General features: G+C 34.2%; 1 protein-coding gene across 1 annotated transcript; it reads right to left on the reverse strand.

The window, feature by feature from the left end:
- Positions 1–14,308: 14,308 nt before the first annotated feature.
- On the reverse strand, positions 14,309–15,796 carry LOC111418329 (uncharacterized). The gene is made up of 3 exons (XM_071195358.1): positions 15,240–15,796; positions 14,978–15,124; positions 14,309–14,900 (listed from the first exon to the last, which is right to left on the reverse strand). Exons 1-3 carry the CDS (start codon positions 15,317–15,319, stop codon positions 14,309–14,311), a joined length of 819 nt encoding a protein of 272 aa, XP_071051459.1. The 5' UTR covers positions 15,320–15,796.
- Between the last annotated feature and the right edge of the window lie 576 nt (positions 15,797–16,372).

Here is a 16,372-nt window from a genome sequence, read left to right on the forward strand (position 1 = left end):
GTTTTCCACTAAAGCACCTGATAACAACACGCACGGGCGAAGTGATCGATGTTACTCCTCTGACAGCATTAACTCGACTCATTATTTTGAAACAAATGTCTAGAGCCCTGATGATGTTTGTACATTTATAACGAATATCGTCAAATTGAATAAATATGTCTTCGATTTCAAAAATACTTTTACCGATACCATATATCGATGGTTGCAGCGATTTTTTTGTTTTTCGAAGATGGTGTATCCGGTCTTCTACTTCACTAAGACTACTACCAACAAATATTACTGCTTCCTGCGAATCTTTGATAGTGTATCTAGTGGTTGACTTTTTTCCAGTCACATCTTTCTTGACACTTTTGGCTGTGGGCACCAAATAGGCATGTAGCGCCCAAATTAAAGTAGCATTGCGTCCATCTCTGAAACCATAAATAATAAAAAACCTTGACAATTTAATTACAAACAAAAAGGCAAAATTTTAATTTTACAATAAAGTAAATAGTCTTTGTAACAATTTGACTTACTTTTAGAGATTGTGATGTTAGCAAGCCTCCCAATCAGAATTTTTGCTGACTTGTCTTTGACATGGTATTCTATGCTTAAAAAAGTATAGATTTTTTTGCCAAACTCTGTCCCATCCTTCCAGCAACCCATCTTTGCCATTAAACGCTGATTTGAAATTCATGTCAATCTAAAACAAAATACACTTAAATTAAAAAAAAATTGAATTAGAATACTTACCAGTCTATAACCAGATGGGGTTTTATAAAAAGGCCATTTTTCGATGATCTCGTTGGTACATTTTGATGCCTTAATGCACTGGTTCCGGTATCTCCGCAGACGGTGGACGCTGCAACAAAATCATACCTTAAGGTAGGAAAAATAATAATATAAGTACGATATGGTACAATACTTGTTACTTACCGCCTACTGTACCAAATTTCAAAATCAGTCAATAATTTCTACTATTCTGTTTTCTCATTGATTAGGACATATAAAGTAAGTATAAGAGTAGGTATGCTAAATATATTTAGTAAATATGTATACAAAATATATTAAAATGGTAACTAAAATAAAATTCTTATTTGTAAACAAATTAAACATTCCAATAATTTATGTAGGTCATTTAAATATAAAGTTAAATTTAGATCATATTAGTGGTATTTTTAATTATTTTTACTTCTGTTTATATATGAATAACCGAAAGAATTTTTTTTTCTCAAACGAAACATTGTTTCAATTAAAACACATATATTTGTGATGTTTCGCCAGAGATCCCCAGCTTCTTCAGACTACAAGTAAAGAATACCTATAATATATTTAATAATAATAATTATAATAATATATTTAACATCTTTTACAACCCTTACAGCATCCGATGCTGTAATGAGATTTTAGTAACATTTTATGCAACCAGTTCAAGTTGGTGACATTGGGTCATTAATTTTTCTAATTGTCAATGTGACAATGTTTGTCTATGGATGTTTAAACACGTTCTTAGCATCGAATACAAGGTCTACAATGATGTGGACATTAAACTCTGAGCAATTTCTCTTATTTTGGGAGGTGTACATGAAACATTTTTGTCAGGTGAATACATTTTGTGTTTTGACAGTTTCTAATTGTCAATTCAAACTTCTATTTTCAAGTGTTACGGTGTTACCAACGACTACATACCTATTTCCCTACATTGCCAAATTTATTTTATTTTTGAGAAAAGAAAAAGATAAAAACGCGAATTACAAAAAATAGCATAAAAAACACGTTTCATAAGACTTAAAGCACTCATTCATTAAAAAACTCGTGGCTTCGCCACTCGTTTTTCAACTTGAATTCGTGCATTTCAAACGTGTCTTACGAAACTTGTTTTTTAATATACTATTTTATGAAGAGAAACTATCAGTATTACAAAATAACTTACAAAAACAGTTACATGACAATTTACATGTCAGATAATACAATAAAACAAGTAATGTACCACAAACGATGTACTACAGTCGTGGAATTGTTTATTTTTCTTGATAAAAAGAATTTTACAACATGTGGTCTCACTTATAACAATAAGACTTTTACAAAATAAATAGGTCTTCTTTACTTGTAGTCTGAAGAAGCTGGGGATCTCTTTCATCATCTTTTTATGATTGTTCAAGACTAAGAAATTTAACTAAAATTTAAATAACCTACATAAAACTAAAACATAAAAGTACAAAACTACATAAAATATACATATATAGAGAAATGGCAACACAAAATCTTGCACTACGTTTTCAGTATTGCGACGAGTAAACGAAAGAAAGAATACTAAAAGAAAATAACAATATTCTTTATTATCTCATCTGCGGTTTCCTTATTTCGCCTATTATAACGTAAATTCGCTTGTCGTAACCAATTGCTTACTACCACTTCATATTCTTTATCAGTTAAATGGAAGCTCTTCCTAACTGCCACTAAAATGTATGTTTAAATTAGAATTCGGTCTTGGAAAAAGTTTTAAACTCCTCCTTAACCAACGCGATTTATTCGCTGTAACGGCGATTGTTTCGCATGACGTCGCCAGACCGACGCGAAAGTATCGCTACACCCACGGTTTTTGTCGTTGTCACCTGACAGTTGAAAAAGTCGGATTGGGCACGTTTGTGCATGTTCATTTGCCGCCGTGTCGACTTGGCGACAACATTATCAAGCTAACAATCGCCGTTGCTGCGAATACATCGCGTTGGTTAAGGAATAACTTTATGTCAATATGATATTCTTCGGCTAAATTCAATCACAAGATTTAAGCCACCATTTTAAACAAGAATGTTTTTAGATAAATTTAAAAATAACTAAACCTAGTGGTGATATATAAAAAAACTTATACGAAACTTACCTGCGCCATTCTAAACCAATATTCGAGCCACAGAACAGATATATAGAAAACGATTCGAAGGAACTGAGAACAGAACTGAACAGAACAAAACACACAATAGAACAAGTCGTGACAAGATGCTGATGAGTCACCGCGTCCTGGAACATGCGCATACGTTCACAGGCGCTGATGAAGATATTCAGACAAGTTTCAGACACATTTATAGAGAAATGTTTCAAATGAAATGTTTCTGCTACATATTTTAATGATATTTCATAAATATTCCTACTGAAATGTATTTGATACATATCTTTAGATACGTTTCGTAACAATCGTATCTGTCACGTATATGAAACGTACTTGTACAATGTTTCATTTAATTCATTGTACGTTAAAATTGAAATGTTTCACAGATGTTTCTTGTTTACTGGGAACATGCTTTCCATGTAGCATCAAACTGTTTTGAAGTGAGATTATCGAATTTAAAAGCCGTTAAATAGGATTCTACATCTTCTTCAGGTTCTGAAAATAGGTTTTTTTTAGAACTTTTAATCAAGCTGTGAGTGCAGATTTACCTGTTAGAATATCCTCATGCCTCGACCTTTTTTAACCTTTTTTTGTTGTAATTGAAGTTACATATTTGGAAACAGCCCTCTTGAAGGTCGTCATTGAGTTGTAGTACTTAGTATAAATCCTAAATTAAACATTATTAACTAAAATTGTCAATTAAACATTATATTATTATAATGATTATATGTTAGTAAATAAATTATGTTGATTTTGAAAGAAGTTTCAATTTGAAGAAAGAATTAGAAACTTTTCTGAAGGGTTCCTTCCAAAATTTCTTTTTCAAGCTGATAGCTACCAGATAGCGTTGATTTGAATCCTTTTTCTTCAAAATAATGTGCAATCAATGCAATTAATGAATTTCTTTGTTCCTCTTGAAAGCAAGAAAATTTATTATAGTACTCCACTAACATATTTCCTTTTGGACTGCACTAGTATTTTCGCCTATAGATTAATACAGCTTTAGTTTTTGTTTCTTTATTTTTTATTTACGATGTACAGGCTTTACTTCATTATCAATAGTAATTTCTTTAAGACATTCAATGGAACCTTTAGCTTTTAAAAAATTATAAAATAAGTACATACTCTGATCCGAAACATTTAAATGATCTCTACAATTTGACACTTTTTTTTTTTAGACGTGAGACTGTGTAGTCCACTTTCTGTCGCGCTCCGTTTTAAGGTGGTTTTTCTTGGTAAATACGCGCTTCTGTTAATTTTTTCTTCTTATCTGGGGACCTAGTATACCTTTATAATATCAGTGCTGTTTGTTTTTAAACCTATAAATTAATAAATAGGCAGTAACAACTTCATATGTGTTATATTGATAACCGTAAGTGGTTTCGATGTTTGTTGAAACGTGTTTCATCTCGGCCGCTTTTTGCTTGAACGTGAGTTCTCTCCTTCTATCATCGTATGTACAGGGCAAATCAAAATCCTCGCGTTTGTTGGTTCTAGTTTGGATTTATCTAAATTCTTTTTTCCTTTCTTTTCCTTACTTCTTTCTCACCATTACCTATTTCCTTGTCTTCCACGGCCCGTATCTCTGTTTAAGTCGCTGGTATCGGCCCGCCAGCGTGAAAGTGTACTACCTATCCTTATCCCACTTTGTGTGATTATGAGTACTAATTGTGGTGTATGTTTGGGTGACCTAAACCCTACAATTGAGATTTCTTGCGACCTATGTCGTACTTTTATTCATACTTCATGCAGTGGTTTATCAAGAAACGAATCTCAGTTGCTAAAATCTAAAAATCGAAAATTGACTTTTCATTGTCCAACATGTGCTGATCTTAAGCAACAACTAAAAAAGTTACACGAACTAACAAGCCTTGTTGTAACTCTGCAGAAGGATCTGGAAATCCTTAGAACTGAACGTTCTTCTGCCGCCTCCACCGTTACTGCGGGACCGGCTGTGGATCAGTCTTATGTTGAAAGCATTGTTCAAGAGATTTCAGACCGGGAAAAACGTAAGAGTAATCTAGTAGCATTCAACTTGCCTGAGCTTCCGGATGGTAGTAAAGTTGACCAGCAAAATGATGATGTTAGATCTATAAAAGAGATACTTAACAATTTCAAAGTCCAGACACCTAATTTTACTGTAAAGCGATTGGGTAAATTTGATCCGTCGATATTGAATCGTAAGCGCCCATTGAAAATCTCTTTTTCCTCCTCTGATGTAGTTCACAATGTTCTTAGGAACATTAAGTCATTATTAAAATCTGATAAGTTCAAAGCTGTTGTTTTAACAACAGACAAAACACCGTTGCAAAATTCTTTCTACAAATCTCTCAAAACACAGCTTGATACCCGCATTGCCGGCGGCGAGGTGAACATAAGAATTAAATATGTGAATACACCTACAATTGTATCATCTGACAGTGACCGAAGTATCCAACGGGGAAACTAATAGAATCCAACAAGAAGACCCACACACTTCGTTTATTTTATCAGAATGTGCAAGGACTACGAACAAAAACTCACCAATTATACACAGCCACAAATTCTACCGATTTCGATATTATTTTGCTTACCGAAACATGGCTGTCTCCGGACATCACCAACTCTGAGTTTCTGCCTACTACATTTAATGTAATTAGAAATGATCGTAATCACCGTCTTGTGGATAGAAGAGTGGGCGGTGGCGTTCTTATTGCCTGCAGTCAGCAAACCAAATTGTTCAACTGTGATATGTCCGAGATTTTAAATCTTGCCCCGCTAATTGATGTGGTTGTTGGTAAATGTGTCTATTTCTCGATCAGCATATTTATTATTACACTATACATACCTCCTTATGTTCCGCAGGATGATTTGGAACTGTTTCTTGATTTGCTTAGTATCAGCTTGATTGGAAAGAATATTATAATTTGTGGCGACTTTAATTGCTTCCGTTTTATGATGTCCGAGAATAGCCTCGACCGCAAATCTTTCCTTTTGAAGAACTTTGTTGATACTTTAAATCTAGTTCAACATAACCATATCTACAACTCTAGAGGTAGGATACTCGACTTAGTATTTACTAACTTTAACTGCGAAGTAACTGCAGAGCGTGACGTTGCACTCTTACTTACTGAAAACTTTAATCATCCTGCACTGAACATCTCCATTAAATCTCAGAATATTGAAGATGCTCTAGTGCTTCCATCAAATAACAACTTTCGTTTTAACTTCCGTAAAGCGGACTTTCGTGGATTGTATGACGATATTGGTCGTGTTGTCTGGTCTGATATATTGATGTGCTCGGATATTAATATTGCTGTAGAAAAATTTTACTATATCTATAACGTTATTGAAAAACATGTACCCAAATACTGCGTATCGCCGTCGAAATTTCCTCTATGGTTTACTGGAAGCACTAAGCGTATATTGAATATGAAGGAGCACTACTTTAAGAAGTGGAAGAGTTCTAAACAGCTATCATATTACAATGAATATGTTAGGTTGCGTCGTTTATCCAAGGATGCAATAGTTTCTGATTATCAGGCTTATCTCGTGAATACCGAAAATTGTATATTGACCGACCCCAAAAATTTCTGGCGTTACGTGAATCAGAAACATGGTAATTCGCGTATTCCAGGCTGCATGACCTTTGCTGGCTCTGAAATTTCTGATCCCCTGGAAATAGTGCAGGCCTTCTCTGTCTTGTTTTCTGAAGCCTTCAATCCTGGACTTACAACTATCGGTAACTGTAACCAGCAAGTCAACTGGCCTTGACCCTTCTACATTACTCCATTTTCTATCGAGGAGGTAGAAATCTGTATGAAACGACTAAAGAATGACTCTACCGCTGGCGACGACGGTCTCCCAAGTTTTATTATTAAAGATTGTGCACCCTTCCTCAGCAAACCTTTAACATTTATGTTTAATTTATGCTTAAAAACTAAAACTTTTCCTGCAGTATGGAAAAAAACTCGGATAACGCCGGTTTTTAAGAAGGGAGACAGATTTAGTATTGAAAATTACCGACCTATTAGCATTTTGAACAATTGTTCGAAAGTCTTCGAAATGTTGCTATACTCCAGAATGAGTTACTGTGTTCGCCCATACATATCTGATCATCAGCACGGATTTATGACTGGTCGTTCAACTATGACTAATTTAGCAGAGGTAACGCAGTTCATCAGCGAGCACATAGATAAACGGGAACAAGTTGACATAATTTACACAGATTTTACAAAGGCATTTGATAGATTAGATCATGGAATACTTCTTTCTAAACTCTGCAGTCTTGGATTTACCAATGATTTCGTGGATTTAATTTCATCTTACCTCTCCAATGGACTTTGCTATCTGAGCTACAACGGTTTTAAATTTAATACGTTCACTGCTGACTCTGGCGGTCACAGGCTTCCAACCTGGGTCCCCTTCTATTCAATGTTTATCTGAACGATCTATTACGACGACTTGATTGTAATGTGCTTGCTTATGCCGATGACCTAAAGATATTCGCTCGTGTAACATCCCCTGAAGACTGTGTTATCTTACAGCGCAATCTGAACATTATCAGTTCCTGGTCAATACAGAATGGAATTGACCTTAACATAGCAAAATGCGTTGTCGTATCTTACACAAGGTGTAATAACCCATTAAGGTTTAATTATAGTGTGGGAGTTGAAGCAATACGCAGAGAACGCGCTATTCGAGATTTGGGTGTCTTATTCGATGACCAGTTACAATTCAAAGACCATGTTAACGCTATAGTAAAGTCAGCCTCTGGTGCATTGAGTTTCATCATCAGGCAATGTAAAAAATTTAACAACGTAGCTGCATTAACAGTACTTTTCTATGCGTTTGTTCGTACAAAATTGGAATATGGTTCTATGGTTTGGTATCCTTATTATACTTCTCACCAGCTCATGCTCGAGAGAGTGCAGAAGAGGTTCTTAAAATACTTACATTTTAAAACAGTTGGTCAGTATCCGGAGCGAGGTGTTGACTACGTTGCGTTATTGGAAGAATTTAATTTTTCATCTTTGAACAATCGTAGAGAAGATGCTAGTAGAAAATTTTTATCGAACATCGTCAATTGTACTGTCGACTCACCTTCACTTCTTGCTCGAGTTGGATTCATTATACCCAGACCTGGTATCAGGAATAGCAACACATACCAGGTGCCGATCGCTAGGACCAACGTTCTGATGCTGGCTCCTCTGACACATATGGCACGGAACGCAAATAATGAAGTTACCACTTAAACTATATATCCCTTATTAATTTGGTAATTTGTAAAATATCCCTATTGTGACATATTATTATTTTTTTTCTCTTGTTTTTGTTTTGAATTTATCTGAATTGCTATTAATTTTTGTTTTGTGCGCTTCACATCTCACTTTACCTTTTCTTCTCTTTGTTGTACATTATCCTGTAATTGGGTCTTCCTGTTGGATAATAAAGAGATATATTATTATTATTATTACTATACTTCAAAATTCCGTGAACAAAGACGTAAATGTATTTAATAACGGCTCAAGTAAGTGTTGATTAACATGATCTTGAATTTGGAGCACATTTTTTCTTGAAAAACTGTCAGTGTTATGAAGACAAAGCAAAAATTTAGAAGCAGAGTTGGTATCTATTGATATTTCGTTAAAACTATCATTTGATATTAAGGAGTTATAGAAGATGCATTCCTAGAATAATGAACCCGAATGACATGACTTTTAAAAAAAAGCAAAATTTTGAAAACCCTCACTACATCATTCCAGACATCTGAATGTGGAATTTGAGTTTGAATGGTTACTTAGAGATTTGTTAATTTGAAAACGTTGTTTTGTACCTTATTTCAATTTCAAAAACAGTATTTTGTTAACAAAAACACAGTTGATAACAAAACGAAAAGCGTTAGGTACCTATTTTTGTCTTACCTGTAGATACTATATATTTTTGGAAAAATACACACTTCTTCACTCAACTGATCACTATTAAAGATCCGACCATGCGACCAGTTAACGTGATCTATGGTTATAATATTTTATAGATAGCGCAGTGGTCTGACGATAATGAAATCGCTGACTTAATTCGCGGAATACGGTGGTGTAGGTTTCTGATTGATGAATTTTATTCATTGATATAAAGAACAATATTCTTAGCAGTTAAAATCATTGCATTGATGAAACTTCTTCTTTAATACAATGAAGTATTTACCATGTAAAGTTTGATGAACACCTTCATTGTAATTACAAAAAACTTCTTTGAGCCAATGAAAACTCTTCATTATAATGATTATATTGCATTGTGCTAATGAATATGCGTTCATAATAATGATAAACAGGGTTTTTAGTCTATGAACAAATCTTCATTGCGTCAACGAAAAACTTCATTGAGACAATGAAAATCAATCAACAACCACTGTTCATTGATATTATGAACAAGATTTTTTTCGGTGTATTAACGTCTTTTCTGCTGTTTAAATCTCCGAGTTTTCTAATGCACCCAGCTTTCTGTTTTCTGAAGTTCCCTTAACATTATTGTAAAATCTTAAACAAAGTGCTACAATGTGTATTAACCTTTTAAGGGAAGAATACAGCTTAAAAATGTCGAATTCGTTGTTTTTAATTTCAGGTAATTGATCAATATCTGTATTGCCTTTGTCTTTCATTTCGCGATACCATATGTCGTTGTTTTCTTTCAAAAATGATGGTCCGGTCCACCAAAGTTTGGAGCTAACAAGTTTGGACGGTGTTGTACCGCGCGAAATAATGTCAGCGGGATTTTCCGTGGTACTTACGTGATGCCATTTAGATTCCTTTGTGTTTAATTGTATTTCAGCTACTCGATTAGCCGCGAATGTCTTCCATCTTGATGATTCACTATTTATCCAGCATAAGGTAATTGTAGAATCAGTCCAAAGATATGTGGCATGGATTTTGATCTTCAGTTATTTCGAGCATATTTTTACGAGTCTTAACAATAGAAGTGCTGCACATAGTTCAAGTTTAGGTAACGTTGTAGCTTTCAAAGGAGCAACGCGAGATTTGGCATTTAGCACATAGCAAGCTGCAATTGATGGTTCCGTTGGTATTAATTGATCGCAGGTAAATTGCACAACCGTAGGCTATTTCACTGGAATCTAAAACACCGTGTAGTTGTATGTCAATAGGTTCTCTTACTAAGACATGCCTTGGTATATCGATGATATTTATATGATTTAAATCGTCCGCAAATCGTTGCCATTGCAGTGCAACCTCTTGAGGTAAATCTTCATCCCAATCTATTTGAAGTTGCCATAGCTTTTAGATGATAATCTTGGCTCGTATTAGCATAGGACTTAATAATCCGAGAGGATCAAACATCTTAGCAGTAAATGAGAGTATGTTCCGCATTGATATGTTAATATTACTGGGTTCGTTTATTTTGTATTGAAAGTAATACAAAACGATTTGCTAACCATAATATACTCAACGTCTTTGAAGCAGATTTGCTGTTTATGACATAGCTATTTGGGTAATTTTCCTCCAAGGAGTTTAAAATTTCATTGTCATTAGTTTGTAGCTTTACAATTTTGAATCCGTATTCATTTAATATTTGCTTTATGTTCATTATTAGATTTGTCATGGATTCAACGTCCGTGCTACCCGTTAGTAGATCATCTTCATAAAAATCCCTAATTATCTTTTCTGATTCTATTGGATATTTTGCTTGATTGTCTATGGCGTCTGCTTTAAGCATCTTGTAGCTAAAAATGCGACAGATGCAGTTTCGTGGGTTATGGTGTTTAACTTGTAATGCTTTACAGCTTCTGATGGATGACTTCGTCATAAAATTCGCTGTAGATCACGCTGTAGATACATTTTAATTATGTCTCCCACTAGTGCAATATTATGAGTTCTAAATCGAATTAAGATTGAAAATAAGTCTTCCTGTATGGTTGGACCCACCTTGAGTACATCATTTAAAGAGAGATTAGAAGAAGTCTTTGCTGAGCCATCAAAAAGGATTCTGAATTTGGTGGTGGTGCTTTCAGGCTTTTCAATTTCATGGTGCGGTAGATAGCAAATTCGTGTTGCTGCGGTTATATGTTTGTCTTCAATCTTTGTCATGTGTCCAAGTGTTTCATATTCCTGAAAGAATTCTTTGTAAGATGTTTGTAATTGGCTTGATTTAATGAATCTGCGTTCAATTGCATAAAGATTATTCTTAATAATAAATGATTATTCTTTAATGACAATTTTACTACAAATGTACCGTTTGAGTCACGATATGTAGTTTGAATGAAATGATTTTCACATTCAGCTTCTTCTTGAGATAGACCTGCTGTGTTGAATCGGATATTTCTTCCAGTTTCCAAAACGATTCAAGCTCATCTTTAAGATCCTGTATTAATAAACATTTTGACATCATTGTTTGTGACTTGATGGAGCTGCTAGGTGTGCGACCTGTAATTATCCAACCTAAGACAGTTTTTTGCATTATTGCATGTTATATCCGAGTTGGATTTGTTCTGTGGCCATAAAATTCAAAAAATAAATAAATATTCCTGCTCCGAGCAAAACGTCTATGTTTGCTGGTATGTTGAAATCTGGATCAGCCAAAAACAATTCATCAGGGATGTTAAGTTTAGTGTTATCAAGTGATATTTGTGGAGTGATATTAGTTATATTATCTGTTATGAGAAAACTGAGATTCATTTTGAAATCATTGTATCTGGACCAATAGTAGCATTTGTTCGTTTTAATATTTTTGTTTGATTCTGATTGCATCCGCTAATTGGTACGTTAGCATTTTTGATGTTTTGTTTCAGTTTTATGACGAGATTGTTTGTTATGAAGTTTGGCTGAGATCCATTATCTAAAAGCGCTCTAGAAATTATAGGCGATTTATCTGCATCATATATGGTAATTAAAGCTGTGGATAAAAGCACAAATGAGTCTTGAACCAGCCGAGACGATACCAATGCGTGATTTGTTTGAAGATCAGCCGTGGGGGCAGTTTCTTCACGAGGTCTGGGCGGTGTCGCTTGTGAGCTGTTACTATTGGATAACTGATTCCTGTGCAACATACTGTTGTGTCACTTATCGCAAGTTTTGTAATTTCGTGATTTGCATTCTGCATTTCTGTGACCTACTCGTAGGCAATTAGTGCATAAGTGTAAACGTTTAACGGTTCTATTGACGCTTTTCTATTGTCATATCTTTGCATTTCTGACATAAGTATATTTGATGTGACGCGTTGCAGATGGGACAAATAATATTTGAAACATTGAGAGTCTTTGATTCTTTTTGTTTGCACTTGAAAAGTTGTACTGTTTAGTGTCTAACGCTTCTAAAATTTGACGTCTTTGATTTAAGGGTGTAGACTCACGGTCACAGAGTTTCTGAGGGGCCCAGGAGACGGACGTCCGGAAACAAGAAGGTGTGGCTTATATTTTAGTAGGCCCTACCCCTTACAAATAAAAAACACATGTTTTTGCGTTCTCAATGTGTTTATTTACATTTCCTAGAAGCTTTGGGGTTGAATAAAAGAACAGGTTTTTTATAAAGAAATTAGAGAAAGATGGGAACAGTATCTACATCAGTATCCAATTATCTAATAAATTTAGGACTTTCGTTACTTTGTGGAACTTATAATGTGAGTTCACAAATAATTTATATGTGATTAAAACAAAAAATTAAAAAAAAATAAATTTGCTGTAATTAATTCCGAATTGGTAAATTTCTTGTATGACGTGGATCAACGAGTTCGGGTAACGTGCAATCAAAATAAAAACATTTCAATTGTTCTGCCATTTTTGTTTCCCAAAAATCATCGTCTTTATAAATCTAAAAAAAAAGTAAAAATTAAAAAAGATATTTGTTATACTTACCTACTGTTGTTGCCATTGTACCATCTCTACTTCAATACCCTGAGGTGTCCACAAAACAAAATAGCACATATTTCTTCTAGTTATGTGTAATTGTCCCTGAATTTGATAGAAGTAGTAGTGGTTTCTATTGAGATGTATTTGGTTCTCTTCTATTGTACAATATTTTATTATTTTTGATTCTATAGCTTCTTTTGGGCTATATTTCATTGCCGAATAAGGGCATTTAATTTCAATTAAGGCCGCTTCCCCTATCAAACCGTCAGGAGAAGCAGCTAAATAACAATCTTTTGTATCTATAAATCAGCCACAGGGCAGTACGTTCAAATTATATTCTTTTTCAAATTGCTATTTGGCAATATTTTCTTTATCGATGCCATACTGCATTGCTTTCGTGGCAGGGAAACATTTATAGATGAATATTCGTACAATTTGTAGATTTTCTCTTTTTACAAATTCTACCGAAGTTAGAAGCTGTCAATCGAACGGCCCTTTCTTCGTGCCACTGTTGGTTCTTGCCTTGGCCGGCTGTTCTAATTTCGATTTCAGCAATTTCGTCCTCCGTTTTGAAAAGAGTGTGTAAAAAAGCTTCTTTTTTTTCGCATATGATGCAGGTGACATATCGGGGATAGCTTCTGCCAAACCATAATTTTCATCTGCAAGTTGAATTTTTTTATGTCTATTTCCAGCTTTATATTTATTTCGTTTGGAAACGCGACCTGAATTAATTGTAGAATATTGAAGTGTATATTTTCCAATATTACGGTTACTAAATTTATCGTAAATTGTTTTATAAGCCCCCCCTCTGGTATTATATGAAATAGCGGCTATGTTGCATCTCAAATTATAACCGAATCGTCTGGAGTAATTGATTCGCTTGCCTCCCACAAATTTAGCTATAACAGCATTATAGGACTCCGCTACGTTCGTGGACATATTAACAATCAGGCTACGTGCATGATAAATTAAACGATTTATGTATGATTTTATATCATCATACAGTCCGCAATCTTTTAATTGTTGTACCCAATTGCGCTCATTTTGATTTTGCCGAGTGCAAAAATATTGTTCACAATTCAGATGATCTCCAAATACGTGATGAATACTGTTTGCCAAGTCCTTACATAGCAGTTTCTCGTCTATTTGACTGGATCTATGTTTGGCGGCGGCGACTGCAGCAGTCCATAATCTTCTTATGTTTTTTTCCAACAATTTTCTTAACGTAACAGGTATAAAAACACCTCGTGAACTGAACTTACGGCCGCATAATTCTTTTAGGCGGATGCAATAGTTGCGTAAAAGATGATGGGAACATTCGATTTTTTCCACTAACTGATTTCCATATGGCCTCGCTTCCAATAATTTTCGATATACACTACTGTCACCATCACCAATCAGCTTCTTAAATTTTGCCCCATGTAGTTCTACACTCTTTTTGAAGCCTTCTACTATGATTGTTGATTCCATTCCTGTCGAAGGTCCACTAAAATTTTTGTAACATTCGTGTGGTTTTATATCAATACCCAATGAGCGAGCTCGTTCACAAATGGCACAGTATTTATTCTTTATTCCGAGGAAAAGAAATTTTTTTGTGCGCATGCTAATTATGCAAGCCTAAAAAATTTGTAAAATAAATTAAAATGTTGCATTAATGATGCAAAAACCTTATTACTTACAACCCCCGAGGATGCATTGTAGTTGGTTTTATAGGATCGCTTACTCCAAGCGCCATCAGCAATCACAGTAAGCAATGGAGTACCCTGTTCATCGACATCTCCGTGTTCTAATGCCAAAGCTACTTCTTCTTTGCCAGCTTTCTCTATTTCATCCCACGCACATTCTCCAATGACGGTGTGTATTTTTTCTTGGCATTGATAATATTGGCGTTTATGTTTGGGTGGTATGTTGAGCGAAGCTATTATTTCATCTAATTGCTTAAAACCATTTCCAGACATAATCGCCCCAGACACAGCCGCCATGTTAACATCGGGTTTTATAAGAGGATCGTCTGAATGTAATTGAAGCTGTGATCTACACAAGCTACATTCAAACAGAAACATACTTGAAAATCCACTTCTATCTTCTTTAACAAACTGCAGATTTGTTATGTTGCAGTTATACAAAGCAACATGTTTATGTTCGATTAATTGCTTCATAATATAACCTATATCAACTATACGACGACCCGTTAGTATTCTAAAAATCGTATTACGTGTTATTAATTTTTCTTTGAGCCATCTACTTTTGAATCATACTGTACAGGTAATGATTACCTTTGAACCTGTGATGTAGAATCCTTTTGAATTTCGTATGGCGGGGAATTTTGTGTAGGCGATTGTGATTTTGATAAATCCACATTTGTATTTTGCAATGAGGATGATACATTATCGCCATCATCCATGATAATAGTGCGAGTTGCCCTACAAATACAAACAGATGTTAAATAAAATAAGAATTTCTTTATAACACGGTATTGCGTAACAACATAATAAATACTTACTAATTATCCAAAAAAAAATAGCAATAACTTCTTACCTAAATGCAGCTCTTGATGCTTTGAGAGCTCGCTTTTTCTTCGATGAACGTTGGGAATGAGGTTTTCTGGTTTTACCCATTTTCACTGTTATAGAGTCACTGTCTCGAAACTTAATTACTAAATACGTAAACACTAAATTAATTCAAAACTAACAATAAACTATCTCTAAAAAAGTTTTTTACGGAGTTTTACTCGCACGGATTTGCTCGAAATAAACGAATTTCACAGGACAATCTTCAGACGCAAAGACTCAAAGCATACTGTTTCAAAAACCGAGGTATCTTAAAATATATAACCACCAGAATCTAATAAAAAAAGAAATTTACTCTCAACCCCAAATGACGAATATTGTAGAAATATACACCACAATCCTAAGTAAACAAAAAGTTCTAAACATTCGAAAAGTTTTCATTTGTACTGGAAATAAACAACGTTTCGAAATGCTCATACTTTTGTGGTTATAATTTATGATTTGTTTGGTCTGTACCTTGACAGGGGAGGCACCGAGGAGTGGTGCGAATTAGCCCAAATGAAGTACTACTCGAAAAAAAACAAAAAATTAGATAAATAATAAAATAGATTCTTCGTTCGGTCACAGAATAACGATACTACCAGAAGTCGCACTCGGCGGTATTCCTTTGAGTTGGTTACGGGCAGCGGTTCTTCGCGCAGCCTCGGTGCGCAACAGTATGACGTAGAAATCATTAAAAAAAAAATTAATATTACGATGCACTGAATTAAAATTTGATTGATATTATTTAAAATTAATAAAACCACAAATTAATTGTGGTTGGTTTTTTATAGTAAATTTAATTATATAACTAAAAATAATAAAAAAAACGGTTTAAAATAAAACCTTATATATTGTATAAATAATATTGTATGGTAACAACACATTTTTGATGTTATATTATCTTGCCACAATTATCACGCACTCAATTATAATTGGCTTTATTTATTTATTTTTCGTTTTAAAACGTTTTTAGCGAAAAAATATTTTCTTCATACAATGTTTGTAATTATTACAAGTTAATTTACCTCACTTCGCCATTTTGTAATAAAATTGATTTTCAATTTGGTATTATTTTATAAAATAAAAATACATATAGAACAGATTGGGTGATGATTAAAG

This window comes from Onthophagus taurus, chromosome 3 (genome assembly GCF_036711975.1).
Source record: "Onthophagus taurus isolate NC chromosome 3, IU_Otau_3.0, whole genome shotgun sequence".
In the NCBI taxonomy this organism is placed as follows: Eukaryota; Metazoa; Arthropoda; class Insecta; order Coleoptera; family Scarabaeidae; genus Onthophagus; species Onthophagus taurus.

Coding starts and splice junctions, on each gene's coding strand:
- LOC111418329 (XM_071195358.1), bottom strand. CDS start 15,319: ATGGGTAAAACCAGAAAACCTCATTCCCAACGTTCATCGAAGAAAAAG. Junction 15,125..15,239: donor GCATCAAGAGCTGCATTTAG/GTAAGAAGTTAT, acceptor TTGTATTTGTAG/GGCAACTCGCACTATTATCA. Junction 14,901..14,977: donor TCTACATCACAGGTTCAAAG/GTAATCATTACC, acceptor TACGATTTTTAG/AATACTAACGGGTCGTCGTA.